At 41.2% G+C, this 13201-nt stretch overlaps 1 protein-coding gene across 1 annotated transcript in view; it reads left to right on the forward strand.

Moving 5' to 3' along the window:
- Positions 1–12787, forward strand: part of MAP3K8 (mitogen-activated protein kinase kinase kinase 8) — a 29749-nt gene extending 16962 nt beyond the window's left edge. Inside the window, exons 3-8 of the mRNA XM_018558729.1 lie at positions 2131–2298; positions 5145–5406; positions 8774–8880; positions 10057–10209; positions 10730–10973; positions 12566–12787. Of these exons, the coding sequence (XP_018414231.1) occupies positions 2131–2298; positions 5145–5406; positions 8774–8880; positions 10057–10209; positions 10730–10973; positions 12566–12699 (1068 nt within the window). The 3' untranslated portion in view covers positions 12700–12787. The remainder of the gene's footprint in view (positions 1–2130; positions 2299–5144; positions 5407–8773; positions 8881–10056; positions 10210–10729; positions 10974–12565) is intronic.
- Positions 12788–13201: the final 414 nt, after the last annotated feature.

The raw sequence follows: 13201 nt of genomic DNA on the forward strand, positions 1-13201 counted from the left end.
GTTTAGTGTCATTTCCAGAACTAATGCTTTGGTATTTATTTATAAATAAATAGTGACGTTACCACTGAGCTTTCCATTGAAAGAGTGACTAGCTGCAGTTTGGTGTTTACAACCGGAAATTGCTGTCTTGCCATGGGCTAAATGCTGTATTCACCACACCTAGTACTAGCATTCGTGTTTGTTGCTTCACACTGCTTATCTCACCTCATCTGCTGGTGGTTTGTTGCGTCAATACAAATGATCATTCACACATAATGAGACTAAGCAAGTTTATTCTCCTATTACTTAATACTTAGCCAGTTGTCTTCACTATGACTTAACTTGGCTTAGACTGTGTAGCGCCCATCATATAGAACGCTAAACACAAATTTACTTTGCTGTCCCTCTGCTTTAATAGCGTCAGTGTTTTCTGACACATTAATCCGGATTAGGAATTCTGCCATTCCATATGCTTGTTTCCAGTCAGTGTCTTCCAATGTATTGAAAATAGAGGATACCAGACACCAGCATCTTCAGAAAGAGGTCTGCAATGGCAATCTGTTTTGTTTTCTTCAGTACATATTTCCTCTATGTAGAGATTTTTATGACAGAGTGCCTCTGCTCAAGCAAATATCTGAACAGGCAATGCACTCAATGCCAGGTTTAGCATGCAAAAAATAGCTGTTGGAGAGCTACCCTTAGGAGAGGAGGGTTGGATCCATGAGCACGGGCCAGAAGTCTTTTGGTTGATGACCAAGATCCAATAATTGTCAGTCCATGTTGAAAAGATGAACAAAATAACTAAAAAAATGTATGGATCCCTGGTGTCTAATCTAGCCACTAATGGCTTGGTCATGTGCAGAGCATCATAACAAAGGGTGTAAAAAGCCTGAAAATTAATTTTCTTTACAAAGCAGCCACAGCCTGAGTAAAAATGCCTGTCCCCTGCCAGCATGCTGCATGGTGGGACGCTTGGTTTTTGTAGGGAAGCTGTGGTCTCATTGCAGAGGTCCAACATGCTCCTTGCTGTGAGCAAGGGTTCCTCTCTGCAGCTGCTAACAAGACTTTCCTACTTGGGATGTGAATAAATGAAAAGTAAGCCTTTTTGAGCATCTTTTGTTTTTAAGTACTGGACTGTATATAACAGTTTAGAAATATCTGTTGTGTGTTTTTATTAGAAGGCTGGATTCTAGAAAGCTGGATTCTGCTCTCCATAGAAAATAGTTGTGATTTCAGTGCCTCTGTTGTAAATTTGCAGATTAATTTCTCTACAATGTCAATAGTTACTGAGGAGAATGATGGCTTGTATTAGTGTTTTTACTGACTGTTTAGATAAATAGTTTAGTTCCTTTACTCTGGCCATAGGTTCCCTTGAAGATGACTTAAAATGACACTAAACTCAGGAGGTAAATCTTAAAAATGTTTTTAAATACCTTAACTAATAACAAAAATGTATCTTATTTGTGTATCGCTCAGCTGTAGAACCTCAAATCATCTGTGAAGGGGTGTTGACACTGTCCTTCCTTCTGGAGGGTGGCTACTTTTATTCCCCACGATCCCTGTGTGTGTTGTAAAGTAGCCACCGCTCCAAGCCCGCTACCGTGATGGACTACAATCTCAATACAAATTAGTAACTAAACATGAGACTGTAGTACATCACAGAGTGAGCTTGGAGCGGTGACTACTTTACAACACACACAGGGACCATGGGGGACAAATGTAGCCCCCCTCCAGAAGGAAGGACAGCGTCAGCACCAATTCAGAGATGATTTGCGGATCTACAGTGATATGCAAATAAGATACATTTTTGTTAATACTTAAAATACTTGAATGCATTTTAGGATTTAACTCCTGAGTTTAGTGTCACTTTAACTGTTGTTGCTGTACATTTTCTTGTTTTAGCATGTATCGCTGCATTATCTCAATGAATTTGACCTTTGTTCGGATCTTTAATTGATAAAACACACCAGTGAAAATGTTGCTTGAGTTGCTCTTTAGCTTTGCATCTTTAATTATAAATGTAATGGTGACAGTATATCTATTGTATGTATAAGGTCTCTTCCACAACTCTAGTATGCACAATGGATGTTACATATAATACTAGACTAATTGGTAACAGGCAGACATTAATATTTTATCTCTCTTCCCCAGATGCTCACCATCAGGGATGGGCGATACCAGACAGACACTGATGTGCTGCTGTTTCAATGGAAGATGACATACAGGAGTATTGGCTCAGGGTTTATCCCCAGGGGTGCTTTTGGGAAAGTCCACTTGGCACAAGACACAGAAACCAGAAAGAGGATGGCATGTAAACTGGTAGGTTGCTGCAAGCATGTTTTCACTAAACTGCATCTGCCTTTTATTTTTTCGAGAAGTGATTTTACTGAAGACACAAAAGGGTTATGAAGCAAATACTAACCATTTAGATGCATCAATCTTTGATGTTCTATATTAAAGGGGCACTGAATTCAGCAATTTAATCCTAAAACATGCATTGAGGTACCCTATTAACAAAATTGGACCTTATTGTGTATCACTCGGCTGCAGATCCTCAAATCATCTCTGAATTGGTGCTGACACTGTCCTTCCTTCCGGAGAGTGGCTACTTTTTGTTCTCCATGGTCCGTGTGTGTTATAAAGTAGCCACTGCTCCAATAATGATCCACCATAAATAACTCCAGTAATGAATGCATTTTAAACTCGTTAGAAGTTCACACAGTGGCAGACCTTAGGGCTCTTGAAAAGTGATAAGTGCTGCATCGCTTTTCAGAGGACGGTTGACAGATGCTTTACATGCATTAAGGAGGCATTATTTCAAGTTTCCTGAGATAATATCAATGTTTTCAAGGTAACTTAATGTATTTCCTTGTCTTCTTTCCCTTCGTTCAATTAAGAAAATAATATTGTGTTTTATTGACATTTCAATAGAAGGAAGTTTGTCTGCCATGAACTTCCTTGTCCTATGATTGCTCATATATTGAGTTCTTTCCAAGCACGATGCAATAAACACATTATTACAGATGTTAGGCCAAGAGCAGAGATCAAGGTGAATGAATGTATATAAACCAATCGGCTATTGTCTGTAATAGCTGTGGTTGCTTTAAACTGATGAAAGGTGTAATGTGATAGATTACTAATGCTTATTACTTACCACTGCTCTTTGTACTGCCATATTAAATGTCCCTGAGGATGAGTGTTCATGAAATAGGTGAGAAGATGGTAATAATCTAAATACACATAAGATGCAGAGCTTACTTTAGAAGCACCAAAAGATGAGATGATTGATGTCTAATCCTGTATCTGTGTACACTTTTTGATGTCCATATACAACCTCTGGATGTCCAATCATTGGGCAAGTAGAAGGTGTACAAAACCTAAGATATACAGTATTTATATTGTCTACATGTTATATAACACTTTTCAGTGTACATCAAGTACATAGACCCATACACATCAGTCTCTGTTCCCCTGAAGGAACTCCCAAGCTAATGTCCCTACCATACTCATACCCACATTGGGGGCTGTCTGGGAAGAAGCCAGTTAACCTACCTGTGTGTTTTTGGGATTGCGGCAGAGAAATCAAAGATTTTGAAGGGAACCTGTGCAAACAGAGAATATACAAACTCAAGCATGTAATTATAGCAGTAGCAGACCTTGCCACTGCTATGGAGCCCAGAAGCATAGGGGACCCCCAAGACTGTCTGCTGACACAGTGATTTAAAGCTGAACTCTGGTTATAAATGCCACGTGTGTGCCCCCCTGTATATTTTAGATGTGATTGCTTGTCTAGTCTAGAGCAAGGCTAGCCAAACCTCGACCCTCTAGCTGTGGTGAAACTTTAAATCCCATCATGGGTCTGCCTCTGGAAGTCATGGCTGCCAGAGTCTGGCAATGCCTAATGGGATTTAAAGTTTCACCACAGCTGGAGAGCTGAAGTTTGTCTACCCCTGGTCTAGAGGGATTGTAATAGAGAGTATAGTTTACTGTAATCCACATTCACAATGGCTTCCTCCCCACAGGGTCCAGTATTGACAACCAGTCCCACTAAGTTGCTCCTTTTCTTCTGTCATGTGGCCAACCCATGGCTGACGTCATCCTGTACAATGCAGGACCAGTGGCCACCGCTGTAAGCAATAAATCTAATGTGTTTTAAATCTGAGAATTTCTACATGATTGTAATAAGAGCAGTTAGTAGAGGATTTTAGATTAAAAAAGCAGAGACAGGGGAGGCTCTTAATAGTTTTGCTATATATAGTTCAGCCCACACAATTTTTCTCTTTCCCCACCCACAGTAAAGAGCGTGGATGGAGGAATCCCTGCTGCCGTCAATTGTACTCGGCAGCGGCTGCTCCAGTGGTTGCTGAATACCTGAACAGTACTCACATCTCATTGGATGCAGGCGTTCTTTGGTCAAGAATTTTCAGACTGGTTCTTTTGACAAAAGTTGAATGAAAGATCAACTTCTGTCGAGCAGGTGGTGCCAGCAGGGCCACACACTGCTTGGATTTTGGCCAAGTAAGCAGGACTCTGAGTTGGCAGAACTGAAATTCGAGCAGTGTATGGTGAGCTTTCAGTCACATCCCTGTGCAAACCCCATGCATATAGTGTCCCAGGTGACCCATGACTTAGAGGTTCCAACTCTCCCCTACTCAAAACTGAAATAATGTTGGCCGGAGTTTTAGTTTTGAATTCATATTTACGAATTAAATTCAACTAACTACGTTTAGAATGTATGAAGTGCAGCTGATGGGCATCAAGCAGAGTTATCTTTCATCGGTTGAGAGTATTTGGATAGTGAAAGATAAAGCAAGATGCTGCAATAGATTACTGGTCATTGATCTTGTTGAGTAAAGGCCAATGAGTAGAAATAATACTTATTACTGCAGGTTACATTCTGTTGTATATAAAATGGTTGTGGTGGAGTAAAACCTTTTATATGTATCTCCACCTGTTGATGATTGTTGTTGTAAAGTATTATGTAATATGAATGTGAGTACAATGGGATGATATGTGCCTGCTAGGTCTTCCTTGCAGGATGCAAATCACACCTGAAAAGCAGGGTGGATGATGTATGATTAATACAGCAATGAGCAATTCCCAGCTGTCCTGATCACATGCCATTGTCACCACTCATGTCTGTCCTCTCTCCATCTCTACCAAAGATCCCCCTGGAGCAGTTCAAGCCAGCCGATGTGGAGTTTCAGGTGCAGTTTCAGCATGAGAACATCGCCGAGTTATATGGAGCTGTATTGTGCAACAACATGGTTCACCTGTACATGGAGGCCGGGGAAGGAGGCTCCGTCCTGGAGAAGCTGGAGAGTTGCGGCCCTCTGCGCGAATTCGAAATTATTTGGGTGACGAAACATATCCTTAAGGGGCTCGACTTTCTACACTCCAAAAATGTCATCCACCATGACATAAAACGTAAGTGAGCCATCGCTTCAGTCCACTGCTTGACCTTTATTGTGAAATGTGCTAAAATGTTTTATATACCTGTATAATAAAAGGTAGATAGCCGGTGCTGTTGGAATTACTAAATGCGATGGGCACGATAATAAGGCACTGATTACATTTTAAAATGGCGCAGTTTGCAACATTTATGCAAGCTTGCCGAATGAACAATGAATCTCAATGCATGTTTCTGTGGAATGCGACATGTGCATCAGAAATAGGCCAATTCCTCTTGTGACATTTCGCAATTTGTGCAACATGTAATTAAAAAGATTGCTTATATTTTATATGTGTAGAATAGGCACATCGGTGCACCACATAGTGGGTGGCGCAGGACTCCTTATAAGCTAAGGAGTCACTGCAACATAATAAATAATTTGGCTCAATTTGCCATTTTGTGTGACATTTTTGCACATAATTTTCCTTTTGCAGTGTCACCGATAGTTTATTGGGCACAGTGAATTAATTCAATGGAGTCTAATACCTGATAACCTGAAAAATGTTGTGTGGCTGCCCACTTGCTCTGCAACTTGCTAATTGAGAGCTCTGCTCTTTTGTTCTGTTTTGTCCCAGCTCACATATGGCATTTGAAGAGGAAAGACCATACACATGTCCTAATTTATAGAATTGTTTACAATTATCTTGACCTCATGGACCCCCTTAACTGCAGGTGTTTTCTTCACACAATCGGCTGTCGTTTTCCTCAAATCTCCCTAATGATGTAATGGAGCTTGTTTTAGATGCCAGTAGTGCATAGTGGAGTTCTCATTTAAAACCCATGTGTAGTAACTTTTAGAGCCCCAACTCTCTTCTATAAAGGCGTTTGGTGGACCAACTATTCAGATTGCAAGTATTGTCACTCCGCAATACCACATTTTACCAACAGGTGGTGCTGTAATTGCAATTCCGAGTTCTGCCATAATCTGGGAACAGCCGGAAGGGGAACACTCACTATTAATGAACAAAGGTTTCCAAAAAAGGGCCCATCTTAACAGCTCATTCAATTTCTTTGCAGGCAAACCCTCGCACTACATAGTTTGTGGTAGCTCAAAAGGCGATTCTATAAACAGATTGTATAAACAGATTGTAATGTAAATGGCCAAATTAGGGAACATATAAAAATTCAGGTCTTATTCGTTCCTATGACATCTAGGAAATCACATCGTATTGCATAGTACTGTGTCAATGAATTCTTAATTTAGCATTATGTACAGGAAAAAACATCATACTATTTCCTGTGACCCTGTTATGATTCTATCAGCTGAACCACAGAAATTTACTATGCAAAGTTCTCTTGACACCATGAATGTTACCTTCATGTCGTTAAGGTTACACGTCAGTAAACCAAAACTACTCATTTTAGGTTGTTTTTTTCAAGGAACTCTATGACACAAAGCTGGCCACACATTTAATGTTTGGCCATACAAAAAAACCTCTAGATTCCCCCGTCCACATTAAACAGCGTGAATGGGGAAATCCCATTACACACCACCACCCTGACTGATTGGCTGCAGTCACTGTTTCGCCTGAGAATTTTCAAACCGGCTCCTTCTACAAAAATCAAATAAAAGGTTTCTTTTGTGGAATGTAGTTTTGCCGACAGGGCCACCCACTGATCACATTTCGAAATTACCTGTACGGATTACGACGTGTAGCTGCGTCCTGTCATTGAGTTCAGGTGCAGGTTTCTGCATGGACCTGCACGCTGTGCATCTGTGCACATCCATGTGCATCAAGCCTTCGTGTTCGGGCTAAGGTGACAAGTCAGAGAGCACAAAATAATATGCTATAAATCCCAACAACCAATCAGCAGTCCTCTTTCATTGCTAGGATGTAAATTGGAGTGTAAGGTCTCATTCTCACTTTCAGTGTTTTTATGCGTTTGCAGGAAATGTCTAAATCCATAGTTTTGATTGTAAGCTCCTATGAGCAGGACCCTTCTAACTCTTGGATTGTTTAATAACTGTACTGTCTCCCTTTATTTTTTAAAGCACCGTGCAAACGGTTGGGATTTTAGAATTAATAAAATTATTGATAAAATCATAATCATTATAAATAATAAAATTAATAATATTATTATTTATTATTATTAACAAATGCAATGATTTTAAAGGTTAAAGCACCTGGGTGCATAGACATGAATGGCTGTTTGTGTCCATCCGCTGGTACTCATGTAAACCCACGTATGGTATGGATGTATTCTCAGTGTAGGCTTTCTGTGTTTGAAGAATACATCCTTTTACTATACGCAGGTTTACATAAGCACTGGTGTATATCCACATACAGTCATTGATGTCTGTGGGCAGCTGTAGGCAGCACCTGGGCTTCACGGGTGTTGAAACAAAATCCAGAATTTTTATGTTGCATGCCCAAAGTACCCATGCGCATGAAATCGGTGTACCTTTGGATAAATTAGATACTCTGTATGTAAACGCACTTAAACACGTGTAAGTGCATGTAAACACAAGTACATGCAGGAGAACTTTATTTGGGAGGCATAAAGTCTGTTAAGGGCTCGTTCACTCTAAGCGTAGCATTAATTGCACAGTAGCATGAGATTAATGCACGCTAGGTGTGTTGTGCATTAGTGTGCGTTAATCTCATGCTACTGTGCAACTAACGATACGCTTAGAGTGAATGGGCCCTAAAAAACCTTATGCTTAGCACCTCCCAGATGCCAGGTGCTGCAACCCAGTGCAACGTGGGTACTGCAATACTATGCGTTGTGTTGAATTGCAGTGACAAAAGTAGTGCATTGAAATTAATGACAATGCAAAGCACCTAGCGCATGGTAATGCACGCTAGGTTCATTGAATGATAGCATGTTTTAATCACATGTTATCATGCGATAGCTCGTGTTATCGTACAATGAATGCTATGCTTAGGTGTAAACGGGGCCTTATACGTCTGTCCCATGCACACAAGCCTAATGCAGTAAGCACAGAAGACGTTATACAAGAACTATTTTCCTGTGTTTAGATGTTCCCAGGTTTACATGCGTGTAGGCGTGTAGAGCCAGGATAAGCAGTCCCAGGACACGGAACAAAAACACAGCTAGACTGAATGGTGTTCGTTCTAGGTGTGCATTCAGCCATAACAAAGCATTACATGCTTCCAGGGACCTTTAGAGATGAGCTCCAAATTCTCCAGGACGCACATATTTTAATTCCCATGTGCATGAGGCCTAAATAACCCAAATGCAGGAGGCCAGTGTGAATGTAGTGTTATTGGTTGTTGTAGGTTCTATATGATGCTGAATAAGCCTGTGCATTTTGATGTGTCCATGCAAAGTTTTTCCGGTATAATGTGTAACTTCTGCTTATCGTTCTTTTAATTACAGCCAGCAACATTGTCTTCATGTCCACAAAAGCCGTCCTGGTGGATTTTGGCCTCAGCATTCAGATGACGGGTGACCTGTTTTATCCGAAGGACTTAAGGGGAACTGAGGTAATTAGCTGTGATTTGTCCTGTGGCTTGGAATACTCGGCCTATTCATAGTTGGGACATATCAATAATAGCTCTAATCACATTGTGGAAAGAGGGAAGAAGGAATGTTTGGGACTTCTGGCTGCTCGTTTCTTCCCCTTTTCCAGCACTAAAGTGTAATCTGTTATTGAACACAGATAGGAGAGAATTGTTAAAAGCACACGCTATTGTATGAAAACAGAAGGCTGTTAAAATATTACTTCCTCATCAGAAGGTGCACACATCTCATTTCATAAATACCTATTTCCTATGCTCCTCGGCTCCATCTTGTGGCCAAAATGCAGTATTATACTACAATCGACCTGAAAAGAAAATATATCTAAGAACATTAATTTTTGCAAACGTTCAGTAGGAATTGTAGGGCAATTGGCTCTGCAAATTGGTTATAAATAGACTCCTAAACATATTAAAACCAAAGACGGCTAGGAAAGAAAGTCTGCAGGTTTCCTTTCAGATATTGGACAAGTTAATGGAAATGGGGCCAGATGTTGCATAGACTACTGGCTGAGGGCAGCAAGGCTGCAAGGGGTGGCACAGAGATACCCAGATATGTTGGAGATTCATAAGCACACTTCCGTGTACTTGAAAGTACTCAAAAGGGGCTAAAATGTTCCAACAGCGGGCCTTCAGTGTTGCCGGCCCTACACAATTTCCGTATTTTGGTTGTTAGAGTATTGTGGACTTACAAACCACCTGTAAGCATAGAACCAAAATTCTTGCAGTGTAAAGTGAGAGGTCGCCAACTTTTCTTATCATCGGTTCTGGGTGTACTGCTTCAGAGTGGGCAGATAGTCTCCCTTAATCTTCTCCATCCCCAACCTGCACATTCCTTGTGTGACTATGACCTCTGGTTTTAGGGATGCAATACTAAGGATAGCCAGCTGACTGGGGGGCACACAGGATTGTTGGCCTGGAATGGGGGGCAGGGTAGGTTCTAAATGCCTTCAAGCCATGTTCAAAATCTAAACACTTTACTTTCTCCAAAAGGTCCGCTCTGGCCAAATGTAACCCTTCTATTGTGTGTGTTAAATCTACAGAGCCCATACCTCATGCAATGCTCTCTGTGCTTTGAGGTATTTTTCTGGTGTGGTTTTGGTTATTTATATATAAACAGTTTCCCTATGTGCTTTCTGACAGATCTACATGAGTCCAGAAGTGGTTCTGTGCAGAGGACACTCTACGAAGGCTGATATATACAGTATGGGTGCCACCATCATTCACATGCAGACTGGAAATCCACCTTGGGTGAAACGATACCCGCGATCATCGTATCCCTCTTACCTCTACATTGTAAGTTGTCTTACTTTTTTACTAAAGAGACACTAACCTTAATTTTTATGTATGTTGGCTGTATGGTGTAGCCCAGCGTTTCTCAACTTTTTTCCAGTCGCAGCACCCTTTAAAAGTATAAAAATTCCCTAAGCACCCCAGTCTTAAATGTGATGCCTTTTAAGGGTGGACCCTATTAAAACACACTAAAAAGTGGGGCTCCCCTTCACATCAAAGCCACCCTGTACATCAGAAGTCGTCGTCCCCTCTTCATATCAGAGGCACCCTTCACATCAGAGTCCTCAGTCCCTCCTTTACATCAGAGTCCTTGGTCACCCTTCATATCAGAGTCCTACCATGCCAAGATTTCAAGGCACCTCTGAGAAAGCCAGGAGACACCCCAGGGTGCCACTGCACAATAGTTGAGAAATGCTGCCTCAGTTGATGTTAAAAATGAGTTTTACTATTGCCTAATAAAATTCACTAATGATGATCCACAACAACTGTGTTTCCCAAAACAATAAACCTTTTTGCCCCATAGATACACAAGCAAGCACCCCCACTAGAAGACATCGCAGAAGACTGCAGTCCTGTCATGAAAGATTTACTGGTCTCGGTATTGGACAAGAACCCAAGCCAGCGTCCCTCTGCAGCAGAGCTTCTGAAACACGAGGCCCTCAACCCTCCTCCGGAGGACCAGCCACGCTGCCAGAGCCTGGACACGGCCCTTCTGGAACGCAAGAGGCAAATGAAAAAGGAACTCGAGCTGCCAGAAAACATTGCAGGTATGTTTGCATTTTAAAAGGAACCAGCGGAGATACATTTATTGGGGCTGCCTAGCTGATGCAGATATGAAAGTGTGGGCTCAAAGGCTGTGATCCTGGCCCTTCTTTTGGTTATATCCCTTCGCTGACCAGGAGAAAGCATTTCAGGTGTTACAACACTTCATTAGCTAATGATTGTTCCCGATCAGTGACTCACTATGTAGTACAGGATGGATAATGATGACATCAAATTTAAAGACAAGTCAGCAGTGGCAGCTCCCCATATTTCAATCCTGACAGGTTCCTTTTTAAGCGACCTTGTTGCTATTTTTCAAAAAGCTCCCTGCAAGGCAAATAGTTATTACTTACCTGACCTGTGTGGGTGAACAGTGCTTGGTTAAAGAGAGAAGCTTCAGCATCCAGCGCACTTCCGGTGTAGTCACATGCCTGGTACCCCCTCTACTCTGTGCTTCTTTCCACTGGTCCTTACCTTACTACTGTATCCTGCAGTAACGGGTAGAACCAAACAGTGCAATGGGGGATGATAGAACCTGACACTCATAGAAGTGTTGAATGTACAAGATCTTTCAGCAAGATTCTTTCTTCAATACATCTGGCATTGACAGGCAGCCGGACAGGTAAGTATTAACTGTTTGCTTTGCCGGGATCTGCTGGTATCAGTTTTTTTAAATTAGTGACAGGGTTCCTTCATTTCGAACTCAGAGATGCAAACTGGGTCTCAGTTCACTAAAGTCGCAGCACCTAAGCGGTGAGTTTTGATTGGTCACTATGCTGCTTGCGTGCACATCACCATTACTCTTACCAATCTCTTATTGGTTATCCCAGCAGTCCTATTTTTTCTGTTCTTCCATTATGGAAAAAGTATTTAGCTGTGAATGGAATTTGTGTTGAGCAGAAAAGGGAAGTTACATGCCCAGCTTCCTCTGCCTTCATCACGTCTAGGTTGTTTTTTTCCATTCAGGTTCATTGGGGCTAATATTATGTAGCAACTGACAATATTTCTTTTAAGCAACCCTTTGCTCAGAGAAATGTGTAAGATGCCATTTCTGTCCTAAATGTACTAGTTTCTCAAATGCCATGCAGGTCCAATGGCTTCAATATGTTGAGTCAGTGACCCAAAACCAAACACTACAACAGCTGAGATGATCTGCACGCTTGTTTTAGGTCACTGATTGTGGTAGTACTGAAGCCAGTGGATCAGCATTACACACATTCAACTAGCATTTTCAGAAGTCGAGGTCAGCCATGGCTGCATTTGTGTTTCTTCCATTATTGATCCAATGCTTTTAGACCTGCTTGGGTATGCATATGAACTTGCTGATTAGGATCAGTGAACACATGCAAGTATTACGTCTTGAAATCTTCCAGATGTACCTAACTGTTAGAAGCAGAGAACTGAAAAACAGGGTCAAATTTACTCAGCAGTTAAGCTGTTCATGGTGCAGTAATGATACAGAAATCGGCATTACCCGTTTCAATCAATATTTCCTTGAAAAGAAAAATAATCGCTGACTCCAGATTGGTTAATTCAGTTTACAGAACTTGTGTTCTTGTTCTTTGCTTTTCTAAATGACGCCCTTTGTTCCCTTCAGATTCTTCATTGTATGCCAATGAGGAGTCCGAGATTCAGAAGAGGCAGCGGTCGCTCTCGATTGACCTTGGGGCCCTTGCTGGCTACTTCAACCTGGTCCGAGGCCCTCCAACTGGGGAATATGACTGCCAATAAGGATTCATTGAAGAGCACAATGGACTCATGTGGACTTGTATTATCAAGCATCATTAATAGACAGTTGAGAAAAGTTACTTTGAAGAAGAAAAACTATGGCAACTATGCCAGAAAAACTAAAACTATGTTCATAACTATGGCACATGAAGACACATTCCATGGTGATTGCATTAAGGTGTCTGTGCTATTTGTGTGGTATAATGCTGGAGTATGATCCTATTACTCGTTAGCACGGAAATAGTGGCCTGAAGAAGCTATATCAACATTACAGAAGATGTCCAGTTGAATGTGGCTAACCACAACTAGCTAAGAGCACATGAAATTACTGGAGGACATGTTTATAGCAGTGATATGAACTGCTCATTGTATACTTCATATTCAATGTTTCTTTTTGATGTTTTTCTCTCCGGAGATATAGATCACCTTTACATCTAGAAATGTTGCCTCTTGTATCCTGTGCAATTTATCTCATGACAGCTGTTTTTATCATACAGTTGACTAA

Source organism: Nanorana parkeri, unplaced genomic scaffold (assembly GCF_000935625.1).
Source record: "Nanorana parkeri isolate BGI_ZX_2015 unplaced genomic scaffold, ASM93562v1 scaffold355, whole genome shotgun sequence".
Classification (NCBI taxonomy): domain Eukaryota; kingdom Metazoa; phylum Chordata; class Amphibia; order Anura; family Dicroglossidae; genus Nanorana; species Nanorana parkeri.